Source organism: Bubalus bubalis, chromosome 8, assembly GCF_019923935.1.
Source record: "Bubalus bubalis isolate 160015118507 breed Murrah chromosome 8, NDDB_SH_1, whole genome shotgun sequence".
Lineage (NCBI taxonomy): Eukaryota > Metazoa > Chordata > Mammalia > Artiodactyla > Bovidae > Bubalus > Bubalus bubalis.
In genome coordinates, this window is record NC_059164.1 from 78,447,367 (window position 1) to 78,462,524 (window position 15,158).

The window sequence follows — 15,158 nt, forward strand, 5'->3', positions numbered from 1 at the left end:
TTCAAAAAGCAATATTCAACTGAGTAAATTTTAAAGATCTTACTGGCTTTATTCATCCATTTATGAACCAGGCAGCTTTCCTGTCTAGCAGATAGAAAGGGGCTCAGAGGAGCTATGCAAAGTCAAAGACTTTTATAGGTAGAAGGGAGTGGGACAAGAGAGTTTTACTATGGTTGCGGCAAGGTTACGCTCCTTAAGGTGATGGGATTGCCTCACTTGAGCTGACCAGGTGATTTCTGACTGACTGGTTTAAGATTCCATTTCTAAGGGGAACCAAAACTATCATTAAGTCTCAGTTTGCTGGGTTTGGTGACATGGGGCTTAGCATAGGTGACTCCGTGTTGAGCCTGTTGTCTTTTTTTTTTTTCCTAACAGTGCCTTTCATTTCCCATCTCTGATGCCTGTTTCATCATTGTGAAGTAGGGGTAGTTATACCTGCTTCACTGAGTTATCTTGTAGTAGAAATAAAAAAAATATCTGAGCAGCAGTTAGGGTAACCCTGAAAAGTGTTAGTCGCTTAGCTGTGCCGACTCTTCATGACCCCATGGCCATGAAGCCTGCCAGGCTCCTCTTTCCATGGAGTTCTCCAGGCAAGAATACTGGAATGGATTGCCATTCCCTTCTCCAGGGGATCTTCCTAACCCAGGGATCAAATCCAGGTCTTCTACATTGCAGGCGGATTCTTTACCATCACAGCCATCAGGAAAGCCCAAGGATAACCCTGAACACAGAGTGAATGCTCAAAAAATGAGAACTATTTATTATTTGCCTATATCTTTGGTTGTCTTTTTTTCCCCCCTCACCTAATTGTTGATCATTATGTGTGGCTCATACATAAGGGCTCATTACATATGGCTGATCTGGAATTTGGGGAACAGAGTTGGGTGTTTGCCACAAAACTTACTTAAAGACAAGGGATGAAGAACCTCACCTACATCATGATCAGTGAAGGCTTGAGTGCAAGGGAGGAACATGGACTGAGCAATCAGATTAAGTCTAAAGCTGAGGATGCTCAAATGAAGATGTTGACTATCAGTGTTCACTTGGACATCTGGGTTGAAGGAGAAAGACTTAGAAATAACAATAACCCTTATACGTGAGGACTTTAGATTTTATGAACAACCTTCATCTTTGTCACTTGGTCTCTTGGACAGCTTTGTGGAGTAAATAGGTATGAATCTTGTTGGCTTTGTTATATGTGTGGAACAAAAAATGTTATGATTATAGTCTTTTGTTTCTAGGTAAATCTATAAAATGTGGTTTCAAATGGGAAGGACAGCCAACAGGAAAGGAAGTAACAAGTGTGAAATTTGGGGAGTGGAGGTGGGGGTGGTCATGGACATGTGTGGATAAAAAGCAGCTCTGGGCTTTTTATTCACATACCCAGGAACGCGTGGGTATGTGGGGTCACGAGTGCATCTCAGCAACTGTGCGTGGATGGGGAAGGAGGGAGGTAGTCAGGTAAGTCACATGGTCATGATCATTGAAGAACTCGCAGGTGGCACAGCTAAATGGGCCTCCCATTCCAATAAAGGTGGACAGAGAGTTCAGGTGTGACATTGAGATGAACTTGACTTTTCTCCTTTCTTGATCCATGCTATCGGTGTAATGATTCTATAAACTCAACTTTATTTGTGGATCAGAGAAAGACTCAGGCATTAAGAACTTCCAAATTGTGGCCATCTGATCAGTAATAGTAGGGATGCCATAGATGCAAATGCCATAGCTGGACCTTTGAGCACCATTCTTCAGCAGAAAGTGATTCCCTCAAATGATGCCATCTGATCTGTGCACGTAGAGCCAATGTCTTTGAGGACGTGTGTCCAGTGTATGCCCAGTGGCTAATGTAAGATTTCAGGGAAAAGAGAGATACAAGAAAAATCAGGAATATTTTGGTACTTGCATTCTCATGAACTACGACGTATGAAGGAGAAATTTTCTTTCCCCTTAGAAATAAGGGAGCCTCTTCCTTTTCTCTGATTTCCTTGCATTCCTACAAGGGAATCATTTCACTTCATGTGCTTTGTTATTTTACAATCATGGTGAAAGAAGCACTTAAATAAACTCTCTGCTTAAAAGCTTTGTGTGTTCCTGCTTCCTGGTGCTTCATCCGCAGTGAGAATTCAGGGTTTAAGGGGCAGGAAAGTGGAGCCTTTCAGGGCTCCCAGTGTGCAATCAACGTGCTGGAATTTCAATGGATTCCAAAGGCGTAACAATAATAGCATTAAGAACAGGCCAGGGCCTTTGATGTTATTGACAAAAAAAGGGGGAGTGGGGGCAAAGGGGCCCCTGTCATTTCTGTCACGAGCTTTTAAACTTTTGACCTCTAACCTTTTGTGTCAAAGAGCTTTTTCCATATGGGTGTTAGCAGGCTACTCAAGTCTCCTGAATTCCCTGGAGCGTCCACATTTTCTTGGTGGGAAAGGACATTCAGTGTCTTGGAAAAGACCCAGCGTAGGGTGGTTTTCTCTGAGTGCCCACCGTTATCTGCCCCATCTCAGTGGGGTGATGGGATGGGATGGGGTGGGGACACTGCTTGTCTAAACATGAAGTGACTCCCGGCCCGGCAGGAGGCAGGCAGACTTGCGGGGCTAGAAGATGAAGATGAACTTCAGAGAGATGATTTAGCTCAGGGCATGTAGGCCTTTGCCTGGAGTAGGCTCTGAACATGGGGAGGTCAGGGGGACCTGGAACTTGCACAGGCAGGATTCTGAAGAGATGGCAGGGCCTTTCAGGGCCCGAGTTTAGCCTGTTATTGAGGCCCACTAGGTAGTTGAAAGAGTCCTCCAGTGCTGTATGGGCCTCGTCCACTGCTGCTATTTTTTGGCCTCCAGTCCAACCAGCACAGGCTTCCCTGGTGGCTCAGAAAGTAAAGAATCCACCTGCAATGCGGGAGGCTTGGGTTCGATCCCTGGGTCAGGAAGATCTCCTGGAGGAGGGCCTGGCAACCCACTCTAGTGTTCTTGCCTGGAGAATCCCCATGGATAGAGGAGCCTGGCGGGCTACAGTCCATGGGATCACAAAGAGTCAGACACGACTTGAGAGACTAAGCACAGCACAGCAGCACATCCTGAAGGTCTTTGTAGATTTTCCAGTGCCTTCAAAATATTGAGTTAGCCCAAAATTTTGTTCAGGTTTTTCCATAAGATGGTACAGAAAAACCCAAATGAACTTCTTTGGCCAACCCAAAGAAGTTATTTCCCAAGGTTGACTTGGATGGGTGGCTCTCTCTGACTAGCAGCATCATTCTATGCTGTGGAACTCTCCAGAGCCTCTGAGCCTCATCCCAGGCAGTTATTAATACCATGCAGAAGACCTGAGCTTATGTGCCTAAGAGCTCTTCCTGGTTCCTGCTTTTGAACAGGATGGAGACTGAGATGGGCTCCTTGAAGGTGTTTGCTGCTGCTAAGTTGCTTCAGTCATGTCCAACTCTGTGCGATCCCATAGACGGCAGCCCACCAGGCTCCCCCGTCCCTGGGATTCTCCAGGCAAGAACACTGGAGTGGGTTGCCATTTCCTTCTCCAATGCATAAAAGTGAAAAGTGAAAGTGAAGTCGCTCAGTCGTGTCCAACTCTTAGCGACCCCTGGACTGCAGCCCACCACGCTCCTCCATCCATGGGATTTTCCAGGCAAGAGTACTGGATTGGGGTGCCATCGCCTTTTAGGACCATCATATTGGGAGTGCCACCTCTGGTGGTGGAGTAGAAAAAACACGAACTTGGCCCTGGTTTCTGTGACATTGGGGTTGATCATTTAGCTTCTCTGAGCAGATCATGAAATTTTTCCCTTCTTACCCCTCAAGATTGTGTGGTAATAGGAAATAAGGAGAAACAGTACTTAGGAGGAATAATAATAAAGCCTTGGAAATGATGATTTTAGGGTTGTCAAGAAGATTGCACGAAGAAACAGACATGGGTATTATGAAATATAAAGCATTGTATCCTTTTGCTTTTACCTTTCTCAACCTACTTCTGCTAATTTTACAATATTTAAAAAAATATTTGGGGGCTCTTGTTTTATATTTATTTATTTATTTGACTGTGCTGGGTCTTACAGTATGTGGGATATAGTTCCCTGACCAGGGATCGAACCAGGGCCCCCTGTATTGGGATGCCCGAGGTTTAGCCCCTAGACCACCAGGGAAGTCTGCTGGAAGCACTTTTGTCAGTTGATTTATTTTCCTTAGGACACAACTTCTAGACCTCATCGTTGTTGTTAATTGTTGGTTTACTCACTAAGCCAGGTGACTTCTGAATTCAGTTTGTCTCTAAGGCTTCTGTAGTTAGAGCTGAGATACCAAATGCTTTCCTGGAAACATTTCATCCTCTGCCTTCACTTCACCAGCATTATGAATCCCAATGTACATTTTCCAAACTATGAATTTGGCTTTTAAATTGTGCTGTGCAGGTGGTGCTAGTGGTAAAGAACCCTCTTGCCAATGCAGGAGACATAAGAGATGCAAGTTTGATTCCTGGGTCAGGAAGATACCCTGGAGGAGGGCATGGCAGCCTGCTCCAATATTCTTGCCTGGAGAATCCCATGAACAGAGGAGCCTGGTGGGATGTAGTCCATAGGGTCACAAAGAGTAGGACACAAGTGAAGCAACTTAAAAACTGGTCATTGAGATAAGAATATATCATTGGTAACCAATTTCCATCTTTTAATTTCCATGCTTTCATAAGAAAATATACCATTAGCATAGTTCAAGTTGATGGAGTTGTCACTGAAATATAGTGACTCTTTATATGTTTTTGTGTGATTTCCCTTGGATAGTTTTGCAGGTTAAGTATAATGGCTGTAAACCCTCTCTTATTTCTCTTTGCTTCCTTTCCCTCTCTTTATTTTTTTTATCTTGGCAGGAAAGCTAGAAACAACAAAAATATGATGGATACATATGGGATCATAAGCAAGGTGCCTTCCAGAGACTCTGGGTGGAAGATTTCGTTGGCCAGCCAGTGGGCAGATGTGGCCTGTTTCTGCCATTGGTAGTACAATGGACATGATTTTTCGTGGAAAAACTTGCGAAGATTAGTTGGGTAAAAGAAGTTAAAAGGGACCAGGAAGGAGAGAGATCAATTTTTTGTTCACTACCCAGGATACAATTGAGGTGGTAAAGATAGATTTCTTGTTGATTTACTTGCAGAGGGCTATTTATCATTTTCTTGTAGAAACACATAATTATGCTTGTAAAGAAGTATGGCCTGGATGGGTTGTGGTATGACTAGAGTGCAGTGCTGGGTAGCATTTAGATCTATTTAGAATATTAGATCAATTTAATATATCTCCATGCTGCCACAGAAGAAATAATAGAGAGTGCTGTCTGTGTAGTGGGGAATGCCCATGGATATTTATACAAGAGGAATCAGGGACTTCCCTGTTGGGCCAGTGGTTAAGATCCACTGCAGGGGGCACAGGTTAGATCCCTTGTCAGGGAACTAAGATCCTAAAGCACTGCCTTGAGGCCAAAAAAAAAAAAAAAAAAAGGGAAGGAGTCAGGAATGTTGGGTGGTTGCCAGAAGGTTAAAATTGTTTGGTTTTATAAATAACATAGTTTTGTTAATCAGCTTTCTATGTTAACTTTGTGTATGTTCTAGTTAACTTATCAGATCAGATCAGTCGCTCAGTTGTGTCCAACTCTTTGCGACCCCATGAATCACAGCACGCCAGGCTTCCCTGTCCATCACCAACCCCTGGAGTTCACTCAGACTCACGTCCATCGAGTCAGTGATGCCATCCAGCCATCTTATCCTCTGTCGTCCCCTTCTCCTCTTGCCCCCAATCCCTCCCAGCATCAGAGTCCTTTCCAATGAGTCAACTCTTCGCATGAGGTGGCCAAAGTACTGGAGTTTCAGCTTCAGCATCATTCCTTCCAAAGAAATCCCAGGGCTAATCTCCTTCAGAATGGACTGGTTGGATCTCCTTGCACTCCAAGGGACTCTCAAGAGTCTTCTCCAACACCACAGTTCAAAAGCATCAATTCTTCGGCGCTCAGCCTTCTTCACAGTCCAACTCTCACATCCATACATGACCACAGGAAAAACCATAGCCTTGACTAGACAGACCTTTGTTGGCAAAGTCATGTCTCTGCTTTTGAATATGCTATCTAGGTTGGTCATAACTTTCCTTCCAAGGAATAAGCGTCTTTTAATTTCATGCATTCACCATCTGCAGCGATTTTGGAGCCCAGAAAAATAAAGTCTGACACTGTTTCCACTGTTTCCCCATCTATTTCCCATGAAGTGATGGGACCAGATGCCATGATCTTCGTTTTCTGAATGTTGAGCTTTAAGCCGACTTTTTCACTCTCCACTTTCACTTTCATCAAGAGGCTTTTGAGTTCCTCTTCACTTTCTGCCATAAGGGTGGTGTCATCTGCATATCTGAGGTTATTGATATTTCTCCCGGCAATCTTGATTCCAGCTTGTGTTTCTTCCAAACTTAAATTTGCAAATGTTAAGTGATTATTGCCATTACTTGCTAGATTTATAGTTAATTTAATCCATCATCATTTTTGTCTTAGAATTTATTTGTGATAGGTTTTGCTAAAATCATAGAATAAATATTCTTTTCTGAGTAATTACCAGTATGGACACTTCTATAGATATTTTTAAGTCACAAATTGGCATATCAGTATTTTACACATATGAAATATGTTATCTCTCAAAAACTACACATCCATAAAGAAAAAAAATTGGCATGTGTTTTTTCTGAATTGTAAACATTTCTGAGAATTGCTTTCTCGGGGTATACTGGGACAAGGTTCATTAAACTGTTTCTTGTAAGGGCCAGAAGGAAGTATATTCATTTTTTAAAAAGTATTTATTTATTTTTATTGAAATACAATTGCTTTACAATGTTGTGCTTTTGCTATACAATGAGGTAAATCAGTCGTATGCATACATACATCCCCTCCCTCTTGAACCTCCCTCCCAGCCACCCCTCATCCCCCTAGGTCATCACAGAGCCCAGAACTGAGCTTCCTGTGCTTATAGGAACTAGAGTCTGTCACAGAGAGTGGAGTAAGTCAGAAAGAGAAAAACAACTAACATACGTTGTGGTACATATGTAGAATCTACAAAAATGGTACAGATAAACCAATTTCCAAGTCAAGAATAGACTCAGATGTGGAAAATGGACATGTGGACATGAGGGGGAAGGGGAGGGTGGGAGGGAGATTGGGATTGACATATATACACTTCCAGGTATAAAATATATTAGGTTTTATGGGCCGTGTGTTTCTCTGTCTCAGCTCACCAAGGCAGTCACTGCAGTGTGAAAGCAACTATGGGTGGTATATGAACAAAACAGCACCTGTATTCCAATAAAACTTTATTTACAAAAACTGCCTGGTGCAGTAGTTTGCCTCCCATGACGTATGCTCTACAAGTTAAGGTTCCTGCCATGGTGTAAAGTGAAAAGTAATAGATCTTTTTTACTGCAAGGCATCTCTCAGATGTCTAGAGTATACCAGAATTACAGTTTCTTAAAACTTGTACCACATTACAGCGGGTCTTATAAACAAGATGGTCTACGCTCCTGACTCTGGAGATATTTCTGGCTCCACACCACATACATGTAAGACCAGAAAGAAGATTCCTGATTCCCCATGAAATGCTTCATGGGATGATTCCACCTGGATGCCCAGCAAATCCACAGCGGGGTCCCTTTGGGGTTCCAGGCCATAGATCCTGCTCATAGCAGACCAACAGGACCACAGACTGCCTTATTACTTGCGATAATCCTGGTCAGATATCCTGGGGCTGTCCTCAGAGGGGCCAGATCAGCCCCTTTCTGGTGCCCTGTGGTCCATAGGCATTTTTCTGTCCATGGTATAATCCTGTTCACAGGCAGGAACATGAGGATGTCTGAACAGGGAGTCAGTCTGGGTGTTGGAGTCAGTCCACATAGTGATGTCTCCTTTATGCCACTGAGCCCTGGAAAAGGTCTGTAGATGCCAAAGTGATGATTGGAGATGCCCAGGTGGGAAGAGGCAGAGATGAGGCCCAGGTGCCTCTCTGTCATCTTATTAGAGTGGTGAGGGTCCCTTCCTTCCCCTCTTGAGACCTCTCATTTGAGCTCTGCTGGATGATTACCTTGGTTTTGGCATCATGGATGTTGCCCGCATTGGGTTTTACTATTTCTACCAGTGGCAGGAGATTGAGTGAATTGGAGGGGACTGGACATTCCTCCAGTCAAGGCTGATCCCAATGACAAGAAAAATCATTTCTAGTTCTCGTCTAGAATAAATTCCAAAGTCAGTGAACAGATGACTTCAGGATTTAAATAAGCCAAGAGAATTTATGCCCTCGGAGGTTTACTCTTGTGGGTCCTCTCATACTGTTTCCTGGGCACTTTCAGGCCACTAAAGTATCATTTGGTGAATTACTCCTTCAGGGCACTAATGGAGCTGCCTTTGATCTTTCTTTTTTAATCTACAATTTTTGTATGTAAATTTCAAACCTTAAAAGACAAGTCTCCCCAAATGGCATCCAAGAGATCTCATAGCCTGAGGATATTAAAACTATTTCTTGAGAGAAGGACGCAGCAACTGAAGATAAACCTCTGAGTGTCTTTCTCTGGCTACAGGTTTTATGATCAACCCAGGCTATTGTAAGGAGACCCAAAAATCAATGCCGCTCATTCCTAATGAGACCCTCAATGCACAGCCTGATGACAGCCAGCATGAAACTGAATACCAACAACTATACCCAGCATAAATGTTGTTACTATGCATTTCAATTTAAACATGCGTCAAGCCAATTACATATTTATGGGGTTTAAAGACTCTTCCACTTGCGCCTTGGATAATACGCACTTGGCAAATCTCCCTTTAGTCTAAGAGGCATTTGGTCCAATAGCCAAACCCCTAGCGAGTCTGTAATAAATCATCTTTGCAGCCCAAAGCATGGACAGTTGACTGCTTCCCACTGCTCCGCAGACTCACCCCCACCTGGTAGAATTTTAATTCCTTCAGTAAAATTGATTCCCCCAGTTCTGCACATTATTCTCCCTGTCTTCCATTTAGCCCGTTAGTTTGCTGACAGCAGAGTACACAGCACTTAGCAGCTGGTTTGTGGAACCATCAGTCAGGAAATTGTATGATAAATAGGAGGGAGCCAGGTTTAGTGGCACTTCCTTCTGCTTCAGCAGTTTTCGCCTGACTTTGGAAAAGTCATCATGTGGTGTTTTGTCGAGGGCCAGAGCAGGAGATGGCTGCGGCGCGGTAACTTATTACACATCCTCCTGAGTTATGATGCTCCACAGCTGTGCTGCTCATGTGTAAATAATAAACTGGGAGGTGGATAATTATGGTGGCTGCTGGCGACACAGGCCTGTTCTCGTCCTGTGGGTTTTCTTGGACAGCTTCTTGGGCCTCTGATGGAGTATATTGCGATCTTCCACATAGAAACGACGAGCCGAGTTGCAAGAGGAGCACTCCACGTTTGAGGATTCGCCAGCATCTTCTTTTTTTTTTTGAGAGATGTGTTAGGATTAATGTCATGTGATGCCACATATGTTAAAGGACATGCTTGTCCTGATTTTTATGCTTCGTCTCTACTGTTAAGCTGTGGTCAAGCGTGTCTTGAATTGGAAGAGAGCTGTTCCATTGCATTTACTAGAAAGTGGCTTAAGAGGTGTGATTTCCACTGATAACTGACATGAGGTGTAATTGTTTGTACAGACTTTATCAGTCCAAGAGAAGTTATTTTCAACTAAATCAAGAAGGAAACAAATAGGAATAAAAATGCTTAAACTAAAAATCAGATGTCTTCGATCAAGTCAGATCATACTCATATTTTTTGGTTCTTTATTTAACCTAATTCCAGAATGCAGGATTCATAAATTTTCTTGTAACATAAATAAACACTTTGAGCAAACAATGCTGTAAGATGCATCACATACTTAGTCAGAATTAACTTTTAAACCCACAAAACATACTCAACAGTGGGAAATAACTACTAAATGCCCCAGTAATTACTAATTCTAATCCTAAATTCTTTCCTTTTAGATATTTTTGCAATGCTTGATAATTTTCTCTCTCATTTTGAAAAGGAAGAGCATGAGAGAGAGAAAGAGAAAGTGGGTTAAAATCCTGTTAAAATAATTTCGTAAAAATATAAAGATGACAGTGCCTTTTATACGTCCATAAGGGTCTTGCAGTTTTCCCTGGGGGTGAAGATTTATACTGCTTGGGTAAATGCTTTTGATTTTATAGAATTGTGTGCCTAGTTTTCACCCCCGATGCATATAATCACTGCATTATAATTATAAATACTCATATAAAAGACAATGACTGTTACTTTTTGGATATATGAGGCATATTTTGAAGACCTGCCCACATTTTGAGCTCTTGTGTGTATGAAAAAAGTCTGGGTTTGTGCATCTTCAAAATTCATAGCTGCACCCACACAGAGAAAAGCAGATAGAGTTAGCACCCACTTATCTGGTGGAGAGAATTTAATCACACTGCCAAGAACCAAGAAGTAAATAAGTGAAAATATCTTCCAGGTCTGACAGAATTGTCACAAAGTCCCTCAAAACACCTAAGTGACGCATAGGGAAAACTGGAGGAGGTGGGTCAGATGGTATGAATCCTTAATTTACAACAAGTTCTGGTAGGTTTATTTCTCCAGTTTCCCAGAATGGATGACTGTGTTAAGTTTGAAGTCTGCTGGAGGCAAGCCCATGAGCATCAGCAGTGACTGCCAGCAGGAGGAGAGGAGAGAGAACCACGCCCGGGGCCTGTGGGCCATCCACCTAACCCCTGATGCACCTGATCCTGAACCTCAATGATTCATTTGGGATTGTTCAAAACTGAAGACCATGAAACATTCACTGAGTAGATGTCAGACTTTCAGATTCATGAAATAGATTACTCCACTCAACTTTATGTTGTTTTAGGAAGGATACATTAGTTTCTTCCAGAATAGTTAAATGAAATAGGACGTTTGGGCTCTGCAGGATTCCTGGATTATGTGGGACATTTAAACTTAGTGCAGCAACTAACAAGATTTGTGTTACAAAACAAAGCAAAACAAAAGAAAACAATTCCAACATCCTTTTATAATGTCCTAAGTGATGTGTGTAAAATATAACTGAATTTTTCAGAGGCACTTTATAAAACGTATAACGTTGATCAGGCAGTCAGCATGTCCCTATTGAATTTTCAGCATCATTGTACATCATGATATCACAGTGTCAATGATATGAGATAATACCAAGATGACTCCTTTCCTCTTTCAGTACCATTCCCTCCCCCCCTTATCTTATAAGGAGCAAGTACAATATACAGTGAGTAGTGCACATTTTCTGCACTCTAGAACCTCTTCTTCTGGGTTCTATACCTGGTGGAGTTCAGCTTTGGGCACCTCCGTTGTGCTGTCAGGGCTGTAATGTTGTACAGTTTTTCTCTCTTATTTTATTCTTCTGATCATATTCTTAGATTCTCAAAGGAGGCCAGCAGGAGCAGTCTTAAAAAAAAGGCGGGGGGGAGTAAAATATCATTTTTTAAAAAATAAAAAGGTTGTTATATTTACATTCTAAAAGATGCTTGTTGGAGAAAATTTGGACAAGAGAAATGTATAGGAAGGAAAATGAAAACTACTTGAATTCAACAAGCACATGTATAATAGTCACCCCCAGGACTTAAGGAAACTCAGTGGAGGATGCACTCATACCCTCGTCTGTGTTTGACACACCCACTCCCCTGCCCCATGGGGAGGTTCTATGTCACTTTTTCCAGCCATTCCTCAGGGCCTGTTCACAGGGTCTCATTTGGAATTGCTTTTACTGCCTACTACACTAGGCAAAATCTTCAGACTTTTCGAAGGAGCTCATAGCCCTTCTGAGGCCTGTTTGGTGTACACATCAATTCTTGGGAGTGTTCTGGGCAACAGCGGTGTGACACTACATGCAGGCTTCCAGGGCGACCACGTATGGAAGGTAACATTCACAACACGAGTTCTGGTGTATTTGCTGCTTTATCGCCTCAGAGTTGTGAAGGCTCCCCTCCTGCTCTTGGACTTGTTTCTTTATTGCTTCTTGAAACTCAGGAAAAACTTTAGTATCAGGGGTGCTCCTCATGATAAAATCTGGTAAAGCTATTTTCAGTTCTTTCAGTGAATTACTATTTAGAAAAAAAAAAGTTTATTTTCAGATTTGTCAGAGATAATCAGGGCAAGTGGGAGCAGAAGAACTATTTTAAGTAAGCGTACACACAGAAACCTCAAAACAGTGATGACTGACCTGAGCCAGAGCAGGAGAGGAGGCCAAGGGAATGTTGGTCCAAGGGGAATGTTGGGGCTGCAGGAAAGGAACCCCCAGTTTACTCCAAATGTCCCTCTGTCAGGCCATGTAACATCTCTGGCCAACCTATACATTTGCTGCCCTTGTGTTGGGATTCTGGAAGCCTGACCTAGGACAAGGAGGAGTGGGAGGGAGCATGCATTTGAATTGTGTGTGTGTGTGTGTGTCTACATGTGACATGGATTCTAGCAGGGACTTTTGAAAGAACTCCTTTCCTTACAAGTGTGGGAGAGATGAAAACTAGTAGTGATATTATGTCTTTGTCTAAAATTCACTTCATAGGACTTCCCTGGCGGTTAAAACTCCAAGCTTCCAGTGCAGGGGGTGTGGGTTTGATCCCTGGTCAGGGAACTACAGTCCACATGCTGCAACCTAAAAGCCTGCATACCACAGCTAAGTCCGGGCACAGCCAAATAAATAAATAAAATATGAAAATTCACATGACAGTGTCATTTTAAAAATAAAAAATGAGGCATTCCCTGGTGGCTGAGTGGTTAGGACTCTCCAAACTTTCATTGCTGAGCATCTTGTTGGGAAACTAACATCCCACAAGCCATGTGATGCGGCCAAAAAAATAAATGCAAATAAAAAAGTGTTTTGGCGTCTCTTCCTCTTGGCTTGGTGGCTTTCTTCAGCCTTTGCACTCTGGCCAGTCTTTCTGCCAGGCTAGGGGCACGTGTTGCACCTCTTTCTTGCTCTCCTGTCTGGGTTCAGGTTGCATTCAGTGGCTCTACTGTCTCATGTGCTGGTATTATTTGCTTGGTCCTGAACTTTCAAGAATTCTTCCACAAATTCTAAAGGTTAATTTCAGCATCAGTTGTGAAGACAGTGTGGCGATGTGGCTTCATGTATGGGAATTCTGTTTCAAAGTGTTCTGCTTATACAGGTTGGACTTTCTTTCCTTTTCAGACCCTCCTCATCTCTTTCCTGCATTCCATCCTCCTGTACCAATTGATGCCAGACACCACGAGGGCCGTTACCATTATGATCCATCTCCGATCCCTCCGTTGCATGTGTAAGTATTACAACTTTGCCCATTAAAGAAACAGAACAAAATACTGGCTTTTACCATCTCAGGATTTTTGTTACCAACACAGCTACTGGGCTTGGGAGCTGTGATAGAAGTCTAAGATTTACTTTTGAAATACGGCAAGCCTATCTGTTCCTGGACTCACTGAAGCACATCCCCGCTGCTTCCTGAAGAATGCCTGTCATACGAGGTGGCTGGCAAGTATTTCCTATATATTTTTGCTGACGTGTGCTCTGTGGCCTCTAAATACTAAATTAAAAAGCAGAGGCCTAATGGAAGGTTCCCTCTCAGAATATGTATTTGGTCAAGAGTGGATTAGAAGTTTCTCATGCTCCGATTTCTATTAATGGGAAAGCCCTGTTCCAGGGATCACAATGAGTCATAATGAAATTTTCATGGTAAATTTTCATAGCCCCTGTGGTGTCTACTCCAACAGTCACTTGATTGATGGGAATGTCACCCAAACAAAATGGCAAATGTGATCGAGCACATGGTTTACACAGAGATAAAAGGCAAGAATGAGGGTGATAACTAACATACATTAGAAAAGGAAGAAAAGACAGATATCATGTGATATTACTTATATGCAGAATCTAAAATAAAATGATATGAATGAACTTATTTACAAAACAGACTCTTCGACATAGAAAACAAACTTATGGTTACCAAAGGTGAGGGGAGATAAATTAGGACTTTGGGATTAACGTATACATACTACTATGTATAAAATAAATAAGCAACAAGGACCTACTGTATAGCACAGGGAATTCTGCCCAATATTCTGTAACTACCTAAACAGGAAAAGAATTTGAAAAAAAGTAGATACATGTGTATGTGTAACTTTGCTGTGCACCTGAATCTAATACAGCATTGTTAATCAACTATTCTTTAATATAAAATCAATATTAAAAAAAGAAGAAGACAATGTCCTAGAGATAAATGTGGTATCACTCAGTTTGGAGGGAAAGAAGATCAGGTATTCAGGATAGCCTGCACCTAAGCTGAAATGACCTTCTTTTGTAGTGTTGTCCAGAAAAATGATGTATACTGTGACAAGGGGAGTCAACCTTTGGGAGGGGCTGGCCCTTTGAATGGCCTGGATTTTACATTTAGTCATGTCTGGTAATTACCCTTCATTCTGAGACAGTAAAGTTAGAAAGCCCAAAAAATACTTTGAAGACTAATGCTAGTTATTTGGATGGTAGATTGCATCTCCATGGCTATTCGTTACAGCTGTGTAATTACATATACGTCAAAGAAAAATGAAGTTGTTTTAAAACAAGTCCTCCTCTGTGAACAGAATTAATTGATATTAACAGCCCTAACTATATGCCCAAGTACACATATAATATTTTACCCACAGTTTTTTGGATCCATCTCCCATTACTGAACTGTAATTTCAGAGCAGATTTGCCTGGAGGTAAGTCATAAATCTGTGCTCAGACTTCTATAAGCATTAAAGGAGAAGTGGATATTTAGAGAGAATGCAGAAACTTGTGACTTATTCTTTGACTTTTCATTGGAACACGAGTATTTTCAGGGTTCTGAAGCCTGCTAAAAATACATTCAGATAAAACCAACAGGCCCATTTAAAGCTCCCTGTACAAAGGGAAGAAAACTCCAAATTCAGGCTGAAACCTGCCATGGAATTCATCCTGTTCTCCCAAAGTTTTGCAGTACCGATGGGACCAAGCTTCTAAGATGAGGATGTGCTCTATGGTACAGAACCAGCAAGGGCCCACCGGACCTGGGAGAGGCACAGGACTGATTTCACCCAGATTCAAGTCTCTACAGTGATGAAGTAATTTGGATCAGATTTTC

The 15,158-nt window shown here is 42.2% G+C and overlaps 1 protein-coding gene across 7 annotated transcripts in view; it reads left to right on the forward strand.

Annotated features, from left to right (window-relative positions):
- GLI3 (GLI family zinc finger 3) overlaps positions 1-15,158 on the forward strand; it is a 318,757-nt gene that overhangs the window by 162,714 nt on the left and 140,885 nt on the right. For all 7 annotated transcript variants that reach the window (XM_025291389.2, XM_025291388.2, XM_025291391.2 and 4 more), the window contains one exon: positions 13,217-13,322. In XM_025291389.2, coding sequence (XP_025147174.1) covers positions 13,217-13,322 — 106 coding nt within the window. The remainder of the gene's footprint in view (positions 1-13,216; positions 13,323-15,158) is intronic.